General features: G+C 44.9%; 1 protein-coding gene across 1 annotated transcript in view; it reads right to left on the reverse strand.

The window, feature by feature from the left end:
- Window positions 1-241: 241 nt before the first annotated feature.
- LOC108606238 (teneurin-a) overlaps window positions 242-17,722 on the reverse strand; it is a 66,391-nt gene continuing 48,910 nt past the window's right edge. Inside the window, exons 11-16 of the mRNA XM_033294528.1 lie at window positions 15,335-15,502; window positions 15,072-15,264; window positions 12,618-14,002; window positions 10,240-10,766; window positions 2,869-4,997; window positions 242-2,108 (exon numbers count right to left, since the gene is read on the reverse strand). Of these exons, the coding sequence (XP_033150419.1) occupies window positions 324-2,108; window positions 2,869-4,997; window positions 10,240-10,766; window positions 12,618-14,002; window positions 15,072-15,264; window positions 15,335-15,502 (6,187 nt within the window). The 3' untranslated portion in view covers window positions 242-323. The remainder of the gene's footprint in view (window positions 2,109-2,868; window positions 4,998-10,239; window positions 10,767-12,617; window positions 14,003-15,071; window positions 15,265-15,334; window positions 15,503-17,722) is intronic.

Below are 17,722 nucleotides of genomic sequence, written 5' to 3' on the forward strand. Positions count from 1 at the left end.
ACTATAACTATGCTATATGTTCTATATATGCAACATTTATGCAGACAACTGCTTATATATATATAGATATATCTAATGTCAGTTGCATTTGCTTTGTCGCAAACTATCAATTAGTTGGTTTCTAACGAGTTGTTATAATAATAGTAAAAAAAAATTAGTTAGTTAGGCTGCGACATAACAAAAAAATATCTGTACGATTATATATAGTATATAGGCCTAATACACACACACTCAAGTGTGTGCCTGTCTGTGTGTGTGTGTGTAATTAATTTATATTGTTTAAATATTTTAATTTAGTTCGGTTGTTGGCTTGGATTGTTAAGCTAACAGGCCACCGCTGGCTCCTCAGTCTCGGCGGTGCTGCTGCTGCTGCTGCTGCTGCTGCTGCCATCGCTGCCTATAATGTTGGCCCAGTTAAGCGGACTGCGTCGCCGACGCATGTTGGGCACACCGGCGGCGCCGCCTGTGGCGCCCTTTTTCTTTACGAACTTTATGTTGTACGGATCCTCGGCCAGCTCCGGATAGAGCGTCACATCGTGTATGTACTCACCCTCATAGTTGTTGGCATAGCTTTGCTTTAGGATCTCATCGCTCTCCTGCTGCGTCCACTCGAGCGCGCTGGTTAGACCGCTGCGCAGCGCTTCCTTTTCCCGATGCCAGGCCTTGCGCACAGCCGTGAGCTTGGCATGATGCATCAGACGCTGCTGCTCCTTGGCCACGGTGGTGCCATAGCGCAAATTGATAATTGCATGAGCGCCATGGATTTTAACATCCAAATAGTTGCCAGCGCCGCCGCCGCCACCAGCAGCAGCAGCAGCAGCTGGACTTACAGTTGTGCCACCCACTGAGGGATTCGGCTCACGTGTTATCTCATGGAACGTGGTGTTCACCTGTCCCTGCAGCCGCTTCAGCTGCTGACGATCCTCGCTCGCACGCCACGCATCCTCCTTGACAAAGAAGAACGAATCCTGCTGCGCATTGTGCACCACAAAGGTGAAGGGCAGCAGCTTGGAGCGATTAAAGACGCTCGTGTAGACATCGCGATAAATTGCATTGGCTGCGGGCACACTGGACACAATCGCCTGCCCGTCGGCAGTGCGCGAGACGACAATGCCCTTGCCAAATGGCGGCTCCGTATCGGAGCCAATGCTGCGTGGTGATGGATCCATCACATCACATTTGAGCGCCGAACGCGGCGGCGCCGATAGCTGCTCAAAGTCCGACATGCGTCTGACATTCAAATGAGCCAGAAAGCCGCTCTCAACGGCCATGGTGGGAATATTATCGAACGGACGACGCATGTTGAGCGCAATGGGATTGGCTGGCGGACGACCCCAGAGCGCTGGTGGCTGCCACAGCTGCTTGCTTAGCTGCGGCATCAGATTCCCTATGTTATAGCCCAGCGTGCGCATCCAGCTGGCAAAGTTAGCCGGATAATGACGTCGCTGCTGCTCGTCCACATTGATGGGATCGTTGCCATTGAAGCGATACAGATGCAGTCGCGTGGGTGTTATAATGCGCTCCGCCACGCGCTGCCAATCCGGCGACATCCACTGGCCAATCAGCGGATCATAGACGCGTCCATCGCCCATATGCACCAGCGTGGTCACCTGATCCAATATGCCGCCACAAAAGTCAATGGGCAAATACAAATACGGATTCGAGTCGTACACAATGTGACCAAAGGGAGAGCGCATTATCTCCCTTATACCCTCGCCATATTGATTGAACAGCATCAGCGGCGTGCCGCTCTGATCGGTGGCCACATAATATTTGTGTCGATAGACCTGCGCATAGATCAAATGCCCCTCATCGTCGTAGGTCAGCGACATCAGTTTGCCGTCGCGTGGCGAGTAAATCTGACTAACCTCATACGGTCGCTGCTGATTCGTATAGAAAAACTGCGTGACATTGCCAAAGTTGTCCTTGCGTGTGGTCAAACGCTTCAGATGGTCGTAGTAGTAACGCACATCGAAGCGTCCGCGCTTCGAGGCGCGCACCAGCAGTCCCTGCGTATTGTAGTGGAAACGCTCCTCTCGCGCATTCTGCGCCACCAAACCACGCGCATCGTATTTGTACTGACCCTCACCGAACTTTACAATGCGATCCTGCAAAAGATTGAAAAACATTAAATACAATACAAGTTAAGTATTGAGAGCTCAAAGGGGTAAATGAATTTGCCTAAGGTACGAGGAAACTCGAGAAACCCTAGATCCCAGTAAGGTGAGGAACCCTAGAACCCCACGAATTTGAGGAACCCTAGATCCCACTAAAATGAGAATAGATTTTGGCATTTCTGCACAAGAATCTGTCGCTCTTCGACTAGTGGGAGGCTCCATTCAATAGAAATAATAATAATAACTATTGAGCTAACATAGCAACAGATCAAAGCTAGATAAAGTCAACTTTGGAAACTTAACATGCTCGATCGAACTCATGCTAACATTAACAGAATTTAAGCTCAGTAAAGTTGTAATCGCTCGAGTAATAAATTAAGGCGACTAAGTCGCTCATAAAGCCAAACATGAAACTGAAATCGTAGCTGATCTCATGTGCATTCAAAGAGATGCAGATCTTGCTCTCACTGAGAGCTGAAAGCTGAACTGAAGCTGAACTTATCTAAAGAGCTGTGAGACTGAAGCTTAAGCTGCAGGAATATAAGAAACTCATTGCTTTTTAATCTAATTAAAGCTGAAGAACAAACGATAGTCGCTATAGTTCTATAGCGATAAACTATCGATAGTTGATTCAGCACTGAGAATTTGAGTTGCTTGCGAGCTAGAAAAGTAACTTTGTCTAAGTTAACTTAGAAATGAAATTAGAACTAGCAAACTTAGCTATAAATAAATAGTCTAGTCTAGGTCTTACCTGTGCATTATATTCCATGGGAATGGTGTTGCCGCGATAAGTGAGGGAGAGCAAATTGCCATTGTCATCGTAGCGGAAGCCCCAAGGCTCTTGAGCCTCCACACCCACCAGCTGCCCATCGCAGTCCCAGGTGTAGTTCTTGACATTGGTGTAGCTATTGACGGCCATGTTGCGCGTATAGGTGCGCGTCTGGGCAATGCGTCCATGGACGCCATAGCTGAACTCCATGCGGAAGACCTCGAGGCGATGAATGGCCAAGGCCATGCGAGCGGTTTGGAAGCGACCATCGACGGTGCGAGTGAAGCTGGCGGTGCCGTCGTGCAGCTGAGTTTGATTGAGCGCCGGACGCGTAAACTTGAACTGAGCAATGAGACTGGGCTGACCGGTGCGGCGATCGTAGGCATAGCTTAAGCTGGGCAGGCTCTGGCCACCAATGCGTCCTTGGAGCGCAACAACGCGCAGCTGAGAGTCGTACTCGTAGCTAAACTTGGCATTGCTCAAACCCGTTTTGGCAACATAATCGATGCGCTCCTCGGTGAGCAAGCCAGCGGAGTACTCAAAGTCCCAGCGATATTCCAATTCGCGCTCCGCATGCGAAACTGTGCTGGGCATGCCGCTGAGTTCGTTGTACTGGAACTCGCTGCGTCCATCGCCGTGCACCACCTCGGTGAGCTGACCCGCGGCATTGTAGCGATAAACGATGCGCGCCCCATCGCCAGGCAAAATGGTTTGAAGCAAAGCGCCCGCATGGCTGTAGTGCTGCAGATAGGCGCGCGTGCTGCCCGGCGGGGTGTAGGTGCAACGTATGAAGCCAATGCTGGTCTGCATGCTGAAGCTGTGGCGCGTACCCGAGGGCAACACCACATGACGCAGTCCACCCGCATCGTCGTACTTGAGCACAAACTTGCGCTGCGAGGCCAAACCAATTTCGGACACCAGATTCCAATCGTTGTAGACAAAGCTTATGATGCCATCCTGCTGTGAGGTAATCTCCGAGAGCAGACCATGTCTATCGTAGCTGTACTTGAGCTCGGCGGGACCCCAGGCCCAGCCCTCGACGCGATTGAAGCGATCGTAGGTTATGTTCACCGGATAACCATTGGCTGGATAATACGACTTGGGTAAGCCGGACTGATCGTAGGCAACAATCAGGATGGGCAAACGCTGAGCATCGTAGAAGGTCTCACGATTCGTAAACTGATCAAACTCCACGCCAATGACACGCGAGTGATTCACCCAAATCTCGCGATTTAGCGTTTGCTGCGGATTGCGCACATCGCCCACCAAATTGTAAACGGAGTACATGGAATTGGTCAGCCCATCGCCCATGGTGACGCTCTGATGTGACCACATGGCAAGCATTTCAGCCTCAACAGGCAGCGCTGCCTCCAGCAGCGGATGTCGCGCCACCGCCGAAGCCTCCACCAACACTCCATTCGCACCATGTATAACCAGCGTATTGTTCGCCTTCAGCTCCGCATCCGCATGCGAGAGTCCACGCTTCAGATATGTCGAACGCACGCCGCCCAGCACCAGCAGCTCATTCGCCTCGGCGCCAGCGATGCGTTCGCGTGAGAACAGCGACTCGACCGACGCATGCACATAGACAGTTAGTCCCTTATTATCCGCCAGCTGCGATGTAATGCGCACAATTTCACCGCTTGGCAATATCATGCCCGTCACACGTCCAAACTCATCATATTGATATATATAAGTTTCTCCGCCCGACGAACGCGAATTCAATAGACCCGTATTACTATCATAGTCCAGCTCTATCTCCTGTCTGCCCTTCTCGCTCAGCTTTGTCATAATGCCAATGCCATTGATCTGTATCTCCGACTTGTGATCCTGCGTATTCTCTATCGAGCTCACCACGTTGCTGTAGTCGCGCAGGAATTGTATCTTATTGCCGGACGCATCGGTGACCGTCGACAGGCGGCCAAAGCTCGTGTTCTTGGAGTAGAGAAAACTGTAGCGTGTCTTGCCCGACGTCAAATCCTTGGTAGCCACATGCTGTCCATAGCGATTGAAGACGTAAATCTCGCTTGAGGGCGGAAACGGAATATGGAATTCACCGTTCTCATCATGCGACGGCAAGTAATGCTCCAAAGCCAGAACATGCAATGAGCCTGTGAAGAGAGGAAGGGAAAAATTGATTTGAGTTTTGTAAACTAGCTCTAGACTTCAATCCTAATAATAATAATATTTTAGAATATCAACTATGTCAATACAAAATAGACTTGGCTACAAAATCAGACTTTGAATCTGCAATTTCTTTAAGCAAATTTGTCGGAATTTCGTTATAACATAAAAACAGCTCGAAGCAATCCTAGCGCACACTTTAATCTCAATTTAATATTTAACAAACATTTTCAAGCTTTTAAGCAAAAGCAAAAGCAGCTGTCATAGCTACAAATCAATAATATTTAGAAATTTAAAAGCTTTTTATGTTTTATGCGTCTGCACTCATATTTTCTGCTTTTATAACTCTATCATTAATCAAAGGCAACAATTCCAACACACCCACCCAGTTCGAGTTTATTTTGCTGGCAATATTATTTGTAGTAAAAGTAAGTTTGCTGCTGCTGCTCGTTGAAGTAAGATAAACGATTGTGCAATAAAAAATATCTCAGGAAATATAAACATTTAATTGGTTTGCACTTGCAGCAGCAGCAGCAGCTCTTGCCGCTCATACCTTGGCAGCTCGACTGGCATCCTCTGGCTCTGAATGTTGTTGCTGCATTTGCTTAAGCTAAATGCCAACTACTCAACTCCCAAGTCCCACCCACCACCCACTCGTTCATTGTACATTTTGTTGGCTGCTCATAAAACGTTTTAAGTTTTAAATCACTGCAGAGCAACAAAAATTCAAATAAGCAGCCCCAAAATGTTGTCGCTCTGTCGCTCAGTCGCTCTATGCGTGTGTCTTAAGTATTTTTGTGCAATTTGCTTGCTGTTGTCCATTATTATTATTGCTGTTGTTGCAGCTTCAGCAGCAGCAGCAGCAGCAGCGTTTCATTTTAGTTAGTGTTGGAAAATCGCTTTGGATTTGCATAAATTTTGCTTTGCCTTTCGCCTTGGACGGCTTTGCATTGCCAAACAGGCGACAACAACAAAACAAACGTCCAGCCCCAGACTGACTGACAAACAGCCCAAGTGGGTGGGGTTGGGTGGTTGGTTGGGTGGCTGGTGCAAACAGACAATAGACAATAAATGGCAATTTCTGTAGCAAGTAGCTGGGGCAGAGACTGGGCGTTAATGTTGCATTACTGTTAGTAGTTGCAACAACTGTTGTCGTTGCCATTGCTGTTGCCATTGCCATTGCAATAGTCGCTGCTGTCATTTAAATATGTCTGAGCTCTAAAATGTCGTCAGTTGCACAATTACGCAAATAACAATGCAATGCTGCTATAAAAAGTACAGTCAAGCAACGCTATAGAAAACGGCGACGTTACTAATAATTGTCTTAGGCGCATATTCGATAATGCTATGAAATTTGTAAGAATTGTTTAGCTTTAAGTTTTCATCAAACATATTGAAGTCAACTTGAAGTCAATGTCAGTTTTTTTTAGAATAAGTTGAACAGAAATAATAATAAAAATAAATAAGGAATTTATATGGAATAATAAGGAATTGCAGCAGCAATACTTTGTTGCTAAACTAATGCAATTAACATAAAATGCTAACTACACAATATGGCAGCAAAATAATAAAAATAAGAATTTATATGAACTTGTCTTGCCCTTCGCACTAAATGAATTCTTAAGGCAGACTAAAGCAAAATTTCCATTGCCAGCGAGATCGAAACACAGCTAAGCGCTTAGCGACAGCGACGCAGCAGCGCAGCTGAGCAAGCGCTAGCAACGAACGAACGAAGTCGCTTCCACTGCTCGCGCTCTCTCTCTCTCGTGTTCGTTTGCTCAGCTGCGCTGCTGCAGCGAACGGTTTAAGCTAATGCAGCAGCGCAGCTGCGCCAACGTACGAAAGAGAGCGCGAGCACTGAAGAGAGTAACTTAGCTGCTGTTGCTCGCTCAGCTGCGCTGCATTGAAGAGAATAACTGTAACTTAGTTTAGCCACTGCATATTTCTTGCTGCTTTGCTTGCTTAGCAAACAGAGTTTGCATAAATATTTAATATTTATCAATTTAAATTAGCTAAATATATATTGTTATCTAACTAATTTATACTGGCACAATCTATTTCTATTGAAAAGCATAAATTTAGCTTAAATTTAAGCAGCCTAAAATATAATTCCAGGAAACAAATTAACTCAGCATATAAATTTGTTACTGCGCATTCATATTTTTGTTAATGAATGAAATTCACTGAAAACGATTTAAATCTGTAATATTTTCACTTTATCGTAGCTTGACTGTATTTTTTCCCATTTGTTTTGCTGTCTTTTGTCGCCCGCTTAAGCAGCCAAGCCAAATGAATATGCGTTTGATCTCGCTTACAAATTACAATCAAATATTTAATACATAGTTGCCAATGCTCTCTCTCTCTCTCTCTCTCTTTCTAACGCTCTGTCTCGCTCTAGTTGCTGTTGTTGTGGTTGCTGGCCGTGTTGATTTGATTGCGTTACAGTTCATTTACCCAATGCGGGGGCGGGGGGCAACAAGCAAAGTCAGTCAGAGTCCATTATGGTCGCATTTTGGCTGCTGCCTGTGCTCATTGGATGTATGTGGGAGTGCTGCTTCTTCTTCTTCTCTTTTTTTGGCAAGGACTAAGGACCTTAGCCCCAGCAGCATTGGCAAAGCGCCAGCTTCAGTTCAGTTCAGTTCAGTCAGCGATTGAGCGAATTTCAATGCAATAAAATGTGTGACGCTCCGCTGAAAGTTGCGTGGGCTTCACACTCATGTGTGTGTGTGTCTCTCTGTGTGTGTGTGTGTGTGTTAGTGTATAATGTAATGTAATGTAATGTAATGGTAATGACCCCATAAAGTGAACAACTTGTTTGTGCAGCCAAAGGGTTGTTGCCATTGTGTCGCCCTCGTTCCCATTCCCCCACTCCCCATTCCCGTTATTGTGTGTATCGCTCCAGTGTATTTATCGGTCTATCGGCTTTGCTGGCAAATCTGCTGCTGCTGCTGGCTCTGCACTCATTTTATAAGCACTGGCATTTGCCCAATTGGCATTTAAATGCAATTTGTTTAATTTGCAATTTCTTGAAATTTGTGCTTATGCTGCAAATGCATTGTTGCAAAAATACCAGTATTTTTACCATTATAAACCATTATTTTTACCAGTATTTTTGCAAACATTACACGCTTTATGCTTGTATGCTATGGCAATATTTAATGACTTAAATTGACTGCTGGCTGAAGAGTAAACAAAGCAATAGACTTGAAGTTTACACACACACACACACACACACACACTAATTTTGCTTTGGCGCTGAGCTCAGTAGCTCATCTTTTATTTCTTTGGCTGGCAGCGTAATTAACGCAACAATTTTTCACACACAGACACAGAGACAGAGACTCACACACACACATTGGCACTTAAGCTGTAAGCTTTTAATGAAGCTTATTTACGTTTCGCTGTTGATGTGGCCAAGAGTAGGGAGCGGCAGGGGCGGCGGCTGAGGCGCTTAAGCAGCCGCACTACATTCGCATTGCGAGAGAGTCTTGACTACACACCTAGAGGAGAGCAAGCAAAGCAAAGCAAAGCAAGCAGACACCGCTGTGTGCTTGATTAATGCATGCTGAGTGGGCTCACAAACGCTAGAGAGAGAGCGAGAGAGAGAGAGAGAGAGAGCGCACGATATATAGACAGCAGCTTAAGTTTTGCTACGTTTTGTATTTGTGCCGACGAGTTGGTAATAAGATTGATTTTCACTTTTTCACTTTTTCGCACAGCGCCCTGGCAATCACTCACACGTGTGTCTGTGGGTGGGGGTTGAGTGGGTGGTGCTGGTGGTGGTGGTGACTAAAACTTGATTAATTATAGCCATTGATTTGCTTTCCACGGCTTCGCTGGTCGCTTGCGCGTCGTCTTGGCTTTCATTAATTTCGCTTGCTATCCACCCCCAACTACTCGTTAGCACCACTGGCTGTGGGGTTGGGGGTTGGGGCGGACGGCGGCGCTTGTGTGTCTTGCGCCATTGTCGAAATTTATTAATTACATTTTTGGTCTTATCAAATTACGCTTTGCTAATGCACTCAAATTTATGCCTTTGCCTTTGCCTTTGCTTTTTTGAGCTTTCGACTGTTCGCCTTTGCCTTTGGCTCTTGTTATTTATTGGGCGGCGGCCATTTTGTTTTCGCTTCCGCTGCCCACCTGACGCTCACATGTGTGTGTGTGTGTGTCTTTGTGTATGTGTGTGTGCAATGTCCTAATTTGTCCTCGTTCGAATTGTGACGGAAATTGGTTTCGCTTTTGCTACCAAACTAACCCAAACCCAGGCACAGGCACCCACCCAACCACCCAACCACCCACTTGGAGCTACGCACAGTTTTGACTGCCTTTGGGCTGCCATTATAGCCAATTACAACAACAACAACAACAACAAATGTTACATTTGTTGCGGCAGCTTTTGCTCTTATTGTTGTCATTATTATTTTTATTATTATTATTGTTGTTGTTGTTGTTGCTGCGTTTTGTGTTTTGCAATATGTTGAAAATTTCACTTCCGCTTCTTTTGCCTGTCTGTCGGTCTGTCGCACTCTCTTCCTCTTCCTCTGCACTTTCGCTTGTTAACACACACCAAAGCAAATCAAATATAGCAAATAAACGAACAAAATTTGCCAAAAGGAAATGTACAATTTTTCAAGTCTCTAACTCGCTCTCGCTCACACACACACACACATGCGTCTGCTTGTGTGTGTGTAATTTTATTGCTTTGCCAATTTGTAGCAGTCGCTGGAAAATTTAAAGTCAATTTGGAGTCGCAGCATTTAAACAAAAGTTAACTTGGCGCTAACTTGAGGCTTGAGTTAAATATTTGAGTAAACATTTAAATTAAATCAATTTAGTAAATTAGATAAAAGCGATTTTAAGCGTATTAAATATGTAAAAAATAATTGCGTATAGCCTTAAGCTAGAGCTGTTGCCTCCTTTAAATATTCGAGTTAGGCCCAATATAATTTTTTTGAAATATTTTTTAGTTTACTCATCATTTGTGCCTTTCTAGATATCCAGACCCAACCCTATAAAAACTTGAAGAATCTCGACCTGACCTTTTATAGTTATTATTAATTTACTTTGCTTAAAATTGTTGCTTACCTTGCCAAACAATTTCGAGTCTAACTCAGTAGCTACTGCTAATAACTTTTGAATTGAAAATCGCTTAAGCCAATTTAGAGCGACTGCCAAACAGAATTGCTGCTTGCCTTCAAAATTTCTATAATTAATTTCGACTGTACTCACCTTGATCGGCCACATTGATGACGCCGTCCTGAGCGACGGCAATCGCTGATATGGCCTGGAAGCGCGCATTGGAGGAGAGCAGAGTTTCGGCATTGCTCAAAGTTCCGTCGTCGTTGAGGGTGGCGCCTGTGCCCAGAGCGGAGCCAGCGACGCCAGATGTTGTCTTGGCGCCCAGCAGCACAGTGGTGGTGGTGGTGGGTCCGGTGGACATTAGGCTGCCACCGGCGACGATGTTGGCAAGGGTGCCCGAATTGCTGCCGCCGCCAGCGTTGCTGTTGCTGCCGCTGTTGCCATTGGGGCAAATGCAAGCGCCGCCGCTGCCGCTGCCGCCGTTGCCATTAGCAGTAGAAGTGCCGCCGGCGGCGCTGCCATTATTTCCGTTTCCGCCAGCTGGTGTTGTTGGTGTGGTGCCGCCATTATTGCGTGTCGGATTCACGGTCGTTGAGTAAGCGCCGCCATGTGCACCACCCACAGCCGTCGAACTGGAGCCATTGCTGCCACCAGACAGACACTCGCAGCTTTGCGAGCTGCAGAATAGAGAAAGAGAAAGAAGCGTTAGTAATGCAACAGGAAATGCGCGAGTTCGTCACAAGCTGCAAAAAGCCAAAAGCAAACTTTAGTGCCCAATGCGGTTTTATCTGGCATCGCCCACGCCCACGCAGAGCACACTGGCCCCTTGGATACGAACGCGTATTTTATGATGACACTCTGTTTGTTCGATAAACAGTCGGAGCAGTCCCAAAGTGCCAAAGTGCGCCCCAAACTCTCCCAACTAAAGTTCGCGCGTTTGGGTTGTAAGTCTAGCTGCTGTTGCTGTCAGTTTGTTTATCGCGGCTACGGCCACGCCCATACGCCCACACCCACACGCTTTACTTGCAGCATATTTATAGAAGAAAAAAAATCAACCGCGTAGTCTTTGCTTGATTTATAGTTTTCGCTGTTGTTGGCGCTGCTAATTACTTTGGCACGTCTGTGCTCGAGCCACGCCCTAATGCAAAGGACCCCACCTGCAGCTTAACCCTTTATAGCCCCCCAGCAGCACTCACACACACACACACACACACATACAGTTAATCAAAAATGTTTGCAGCCGTGAAATTCTATTAGCCTTAAATCAACTGCCCAACCAAACACAAAAACAAAAACAAACAAAGCACGAAAATAAAACTGGTAACTAAAACTGTTAAGCTGCATAATATCGAGGCCAGCAACTTGCTGCTAGGCAAACGTGCGCTCTATGTGTGTAACAAATTTAATTGCTTTAGTGCAAAAAAGAATTGCTTAAGGGCAACGCAAAACTTTTTAAATTTAGTTTTAGGCTAGAGTAAGCGATTTGCTGAGCGATCGTACAGCAGAACGCTTTATTATAATTTCTATAGTTTTTACTAGCAATTGTCTTTAGTTTGTAATTTGCTTCACTACGCATTGAAATTTAGTTTTTTGCTTAGTTAAAATTTGCAGCTCATAATTTGTAGCATACATTTTGGGGCGAGCGAGTTCACATTTCAAAGAAAAATGCAAATAGCCTCAGTGCCTATGTGGACAGCCTCAATGCAGTACAAGCGTATGTGTGTATTGATTTTGAGGTATTTTTTTCTTTGTGTAAAAATCACACAATGAAAATCCCCAAATGTCAGAATTCCAATTAATTTTTTGGTCAACGTTTTTGATGTTTTAAAAACGAGTTAATCAACTACAACAAAAATCCGTAACGTACCAAAGGCAAACGTTGCCAATTGCTGACAACAATATGAGCAAAAGAGAGAGCGAGAGAGAGAGACTATTGGCAGCTTACAATGCACATTTATTGTGATTTTTGGTTTTATTTGTTGTGCTGTGCTCTTCTCTTTTTGCTGTACATAAAATATGCACTAAAGGGTCTTATAGTTTAACAATATATGACTTTCAAGCACATTTAATATAATATTACAATCTCTAGTTGATATAAATTGTTATAGTGCATGAATAAAATGAGTTTATATGTATGCATAGAAAATCTAAATATTTTAGTAGAGTCTCAATCTGTCGTTTGTGCCATGACTTTAGTTTTGCGTAAATTCTTTCTGTGCTTTTGCATTTTTGGCAATTGCAAATTTTATGCTGCTGCAGCGAATATTGTTTGATTATTTATGCACCACCCCCACCACCCCACTCAGAGTCAAACGCACCGCTGTGTGTGATATGGACAGCTGATATCGTTTACAGTATGCAAATAGCCAGGCCACGTGCTGTTTTAATTGGGTCAAGTATGCGCGCTGCAAACACAAAGGGGGGGGGGGGCAAAGAGGCAACAATTGTGGGCAGCAGCAACTGTGTTAATATGTTAATAGATGTATGTGTGTGTGTGTGTGTGTGTGTTTGTGTGTGTGGCAACTTACCCCGCTCCCTCCTGCTTGCCGGCAAAGTAGCGCATGTTGCCTGCAGTGTTGACAACGCGTATGGAATTGACGCGTCTCGAATCGCTGTCCGCTATATAAAGATCTCCGAATGGCGAAAAGGCCATGGCCAAAACAGTGCCCAGCACATTGTCCGTAGCTGTTTTGTTTACACGACTGTCCTGCGCGCTGTTGCTGCAGTGCAGCGGCGTGCCGGCCACCACACGAATCTTCATGTCCGAGGTCAATCTGAGCACCAAACGATCGTCGATAAAGTGCAGCGAGCCGTCGAGTGGACTGAGCGCCAGCCCTGTGGGCCATTGCAGCTGCGCCTGATTGGCCATCAAGGTGCCAGTGCAGGGTGCCGGACTCCAGTGATTGTGATGACCATGATGACCGATGAGCGTATGTATGACACCCTTGGGATCAACGGCGCGTATGTTGGTGCCATCGGCAATGTACATGGTGCGATCTGCAGCAATAGCCAATCCCTTGGGATGACTTAGACGCGCTTGCAGCGCAGCGCCGCCATCACCGCAGTTGCCCTCATCGCCGGGAATGCAGCGTTGACCACTGCCCACCACGGGTTCGCTATTAATGCTCGGGTCCTTAACCTTCTCCAAGCGCAGCAGTCGCAAGATTTGATGTCGTTCCGGATCGGATATATACAAATGCCCATCGGCGGGCGACACAGCCAAATAATATTGATAGGACACTTGGGTAGCGCTCAGCTGCAAAATGGTAAACACCTTGCCGTCGGGTGTAATGCGACGCACCAGATTAAAGTCACCCACATAGAGACTACCATCCGGTCCAGTGGCCAGCGCAATGGGCGTGAGTAACTTGGCATCCTTGGCTATGCCATTGCAGTAGTCCGGACAGTTGAGCGGACGCTGCAGTCCCGTGCCCATGACCACCTTAACCGTGCGTGGATATTCCTTCATGTGCAGGGTGCTGCCATCTCCCTTTTGCAGTATACCCTCATGGAAATTGTAGTGATGATGTATATCCAAGCCCCAGCCGCCAATATCCGATATGTCCACATCGTAGCCTTGCAGCTTCGCCGTCTGTGTTATCCACACCGGAGTCTGGCACGTCGTATGCTGATAGCCAACGCTAATGCGTGCTATAGTCACGCCATAGACTTTCTGCCGATAAACGTTGCGTTTGTTCCAAGCGAATGTGTGTATGAGATTCGGATCTGCCTCGTAGGTCTTCACATGCAGTGCGCCCTCGATTTCCACGCCCACATGCACATGCGTCAGCGTCTGCGGTATGTTCGCTGAGGTGAGACGCATGCGCACAATGCTAAGATAACCCGAAGCTTGCGACGATTGATAGGTTAGATGCAGATCAGAGCCAGGAATTTGTATGGACTCTTGCACAATCTGTAAGTGAATTGAGAATGAAAGAAGAAGCAGAATATTTAATAAGTAAGCTAGACAACAGAGCAAGCAAATAGATAAGGCATAAGAGTAAGAGAATGGAACTGGATTTGGGTTTTGGAATTCACATAGAGCAGTGGGGAATAAACTAGTATGTCTAGTGGTTTCTCAATAGAAGAGCTGTGAGGATTAAAGATGAAGGCATAAGAGCGAGAGATTGGAACTGGATTTGAGTTCTGTACTTCAGATAGAGCTGAGATGGGGCATAAGCTATGTTTAACTCTCGAAAGTCTACAGGCCTATCTATACAGTTATTTTCTACACACATTCCTTTCTTCCTTTCTAAATATTTATCCCAATAAATTGTCCAATAAATTGCGTTCATTCCAACTTGCAATGGAATATGAATGTGAAACTTGCTATGGAACATAAGCTGAGAATAGAACAAATTGTATTCCAAGCTAGAACTGCAGCGTTTACTTTGAAGACTTAAAGACTTTAATTAAGGCACTGAAGTTTAGTCTCAGATTCAGAGAGTTTAAAGCTTATGCGTCGATGCGCTAGTCTCAATTGAATATCGCAACCTTTGACCTAATGCGCTTAAGCAATAGTAAATGTTAAGTTGGGAAAAGAAATGAAATAAGCAACAGTAATGCGCCATAGCTCTGAGTTGACTTAAGTTGCAGCGGTTTTCTATTAAGTGGCAGAACAAGAAGCAGAGGGAGGGGAGAGATGAAATTTGTGAGGGGGATTGGCATTACAATTGTCACGGCAGCAGCAGCTTGCGCTGGTTGCTTTGGTCACAGCTGGTCACGCGTTGAGTGCGCGCGCGAGTGCAGCAATTAAATGTTATGCTGCTATCTCGCTCGCACACGCGGCGTGCGACGGCTTGGTCGCTTGGATGCAAAGTTATAATGTCATTAAGGCGAACTTTAAATTAATTAAAAGTGCGCCACGTCCAGCTGCTGCCAAGCCAGGGCAATGCTGCTAATTAGGAATGGCATTAGCAACAAGAAGGAGAAGAAGGAGAGAAAGAGAAAGAGAGAAGGTGTTTGGGTGGGGGTAAACTTACCTGGGTTTCGGCAAAGATGACACGTTTGCCGGGCATGGCGCCCACGCCATTGGGCATCCAAGTGCTAATCAGCTGCGGCTTAAGCTTCTCATGGTCATGATCCATGCAAATCTTGCTGGCATCGTTTGCCTCATCCGCCGTATGATAATGTATGGAGTTGAGGAACGTCAGCGCTGGATTAAGCGGTGCCACTCTGCAAAGAAAGAAAGCGCAGCGCACAATAAGCAAACAAATTGTTTGGCAGCGAGAGTTGGAAAACTTACTTGATATTGCGATTGGTGGCCTCATCGTCGTCGCTGAGCTGCATCTGCACCGGCGGCAGCACCACAATGCGATTCCAGGGTACAAAGACGGTGCGCGTCAAGGGACGGAAGGGTGAGCGTTGGAATTGCAAGGTGACTGCGCCGCCACCATTCACCAATACGTCGAACCTGCATTAGAAAGAGACGGCAAGAGAGTAGTGTGAGAAGTGTTTGAAGCTTATCAAATTAGTGTTGGCAAATTTATGCAGGCAGGCAAAACATGCAAATTAATATTTTAATGAACTTGAATGAAACCCTCAAACTCTCAAGCGTTGCAGACGAATCTGCATTTGACGCACGAGCTGAGCGACTTCCCCCCTACTCAGCAACTGGCAAGATAATACCTCAATTGTTTGTTGAAATTGAAAAACTTTAGCATTTTTCGGCAGCGCATAACTACACCACCCACTTTTCTAGCCACTAGGTGGCGCCTTTCATGCGTTAGCCCGCATTAAATATAATGTTGGCGATTCCCAGCGCCTTTTTGCCTTCATTATTACAAAAAGAAAGTTGCGAAAAAGTTGTGCCCCCCACCCCGCACCCCGCACACTTCCCTTCATGCCTGACTGACTGCAAAACAAAGCAGCAGCCCTAGAAGAAGAAGCAGCAGCACAACAACCGCAGCTAGTCGCGCAGAAAGCTTAAGAAATTGCTCAAAAACTTTTTTCTTGCTTTGGAAATATTTAATTAATGTGATTTTTAATTGCGTTTCAGCCCTAGTCTGTGTGTTTGGCTGGCCCAAGTACTTGGCTTTATTTAACAATCGACACGCATAAATAAATGACAAATTACCACAAGACATAGAAAAATAAAGAAGAGAGAGAGAAAAACAAGCAAATTGTAACTGCTGCAATGCGTAAATTTTGTTAGAATAGTCTGTGGTAACTTCACTGCTTACCAATCACCAGAGAAAACGATGGTGAAATTTATATGCTCATGTCGGTTACTAGTAAATTTACGCAAGTGCAAACTACTGCAACTACCAATGCCGAATTCACCAACAAAGTCACCAATGAACCTAACAGATTCATTGGTGAAACGTACTTTAACTAAAATTATCCAAATCCATGCATTGGTGAAGTCAAACTTAAGCTATAATACTGCCGAATTCACCAACAAAGTCACCAATGAAGCTTCCAGGTACTTTATCTAAAACTAAGCAAATCATAGCATTGGTGAAGTCAAACTTAAGCTTTAATAATGCCGAATTCACCTGGAAGCTTCATTGGTGAAGCGTATTTTAACTAAAACTATGCAAATCATCGCATTGGTGAAGTGAATTCACAGACAAACTTATTGGTGAAGCATTGCTGACTTTCAGTCATATTGGAGTCACTATTAAAAAATATAAATAATTTAGAAAAACTAGCGCTGGCAATAAATTCACCAATGGCTACCGCTAACCACACTAAAGGGCTTATTTGAAAAATATGTCAGCACCGCCCACTGTGTAATTGAATGAGCAATTCAATTGGGTTGCGTTTATATAATTAAATGAAAATTATAAAATAAACAACGCCACAACAACAACAACAACAAGAAAATAATTATTGTATTTGTAACAAGTTTGGTTGTTTTTTTTTGTTTTTTGTTGCTGTTGCTATTTTTGCATGCAAAGTGCTGTGCTCTTTTTATTGTTTTAATTATAGCTAAAGCCATTGTTATTGTTGTGGCATTTATTTAGCTATAATTGAATTGCAGTGGGGGCGGCAGCAGAATATAATGACTTTTATTAGCTTTATTACGCGCAACAATCAACAATGCATGTCAAAGCAACAAAATGGGGACAAGCAAGCGCAACAAAAAAAATGATTGTTAACAAAGCTATTTGGCCAATAGCCAAAGCTGCATATACTAGAAATTGTTGAGAAGGGCTTACAGCTTTTTTATATGAGCGAGAGCAAAGGCTATAAAATCTGCTGTGTGTGTGTGTGTGTGTGTGTGTGCAGCGCTGTAGAGCTAAAAAATAAATGTGCACATAAAGAGAAATTATGGGCAAGCTAAAAGAAGAAGTAGCAGAACTTTAAAATCCTTTCACGTGAAGATAAAGCACAACAACAAGCAGCGTTGTCATAATAATAACAAAACTGAGAAAAGAAAACTCAACAATTTATGTGCCAGTGTGTGTGTGTGTGTGTGTGTGGGATTAGGCTGCGTTTAAAATCAAGACTCAAGGCAACAAAGCCTTGGACACAAAGCTCGAGCCGCACAATAAAATGCGCATGTGTTTTCGTTTAGTTGTTGTTTTTATAATTGTTTACGCAAGTTGCTTGTGCGTTGCGGCTCAGCTAATGAGAAATTATTGGGCTACATTGTAATAACCCCAAAAAGTGTCACATGAGCTAAGCA

The sequence above is a fragment of the Drosophila busckii genome, chromosome X, assembly GCF_011750605.1.
Source record: "Drosophila busckii strain San Diego stock center, stock number 13000-0081.31 chromosome X, ASM1175060v1, whole genome shotgun sequence".
Lineage (NCBI taxonomy): Eukaryota > Metazoa > Arthropoda > Insecta > Diptera > Drosophilidae > Drosophila > Drosophila busckii.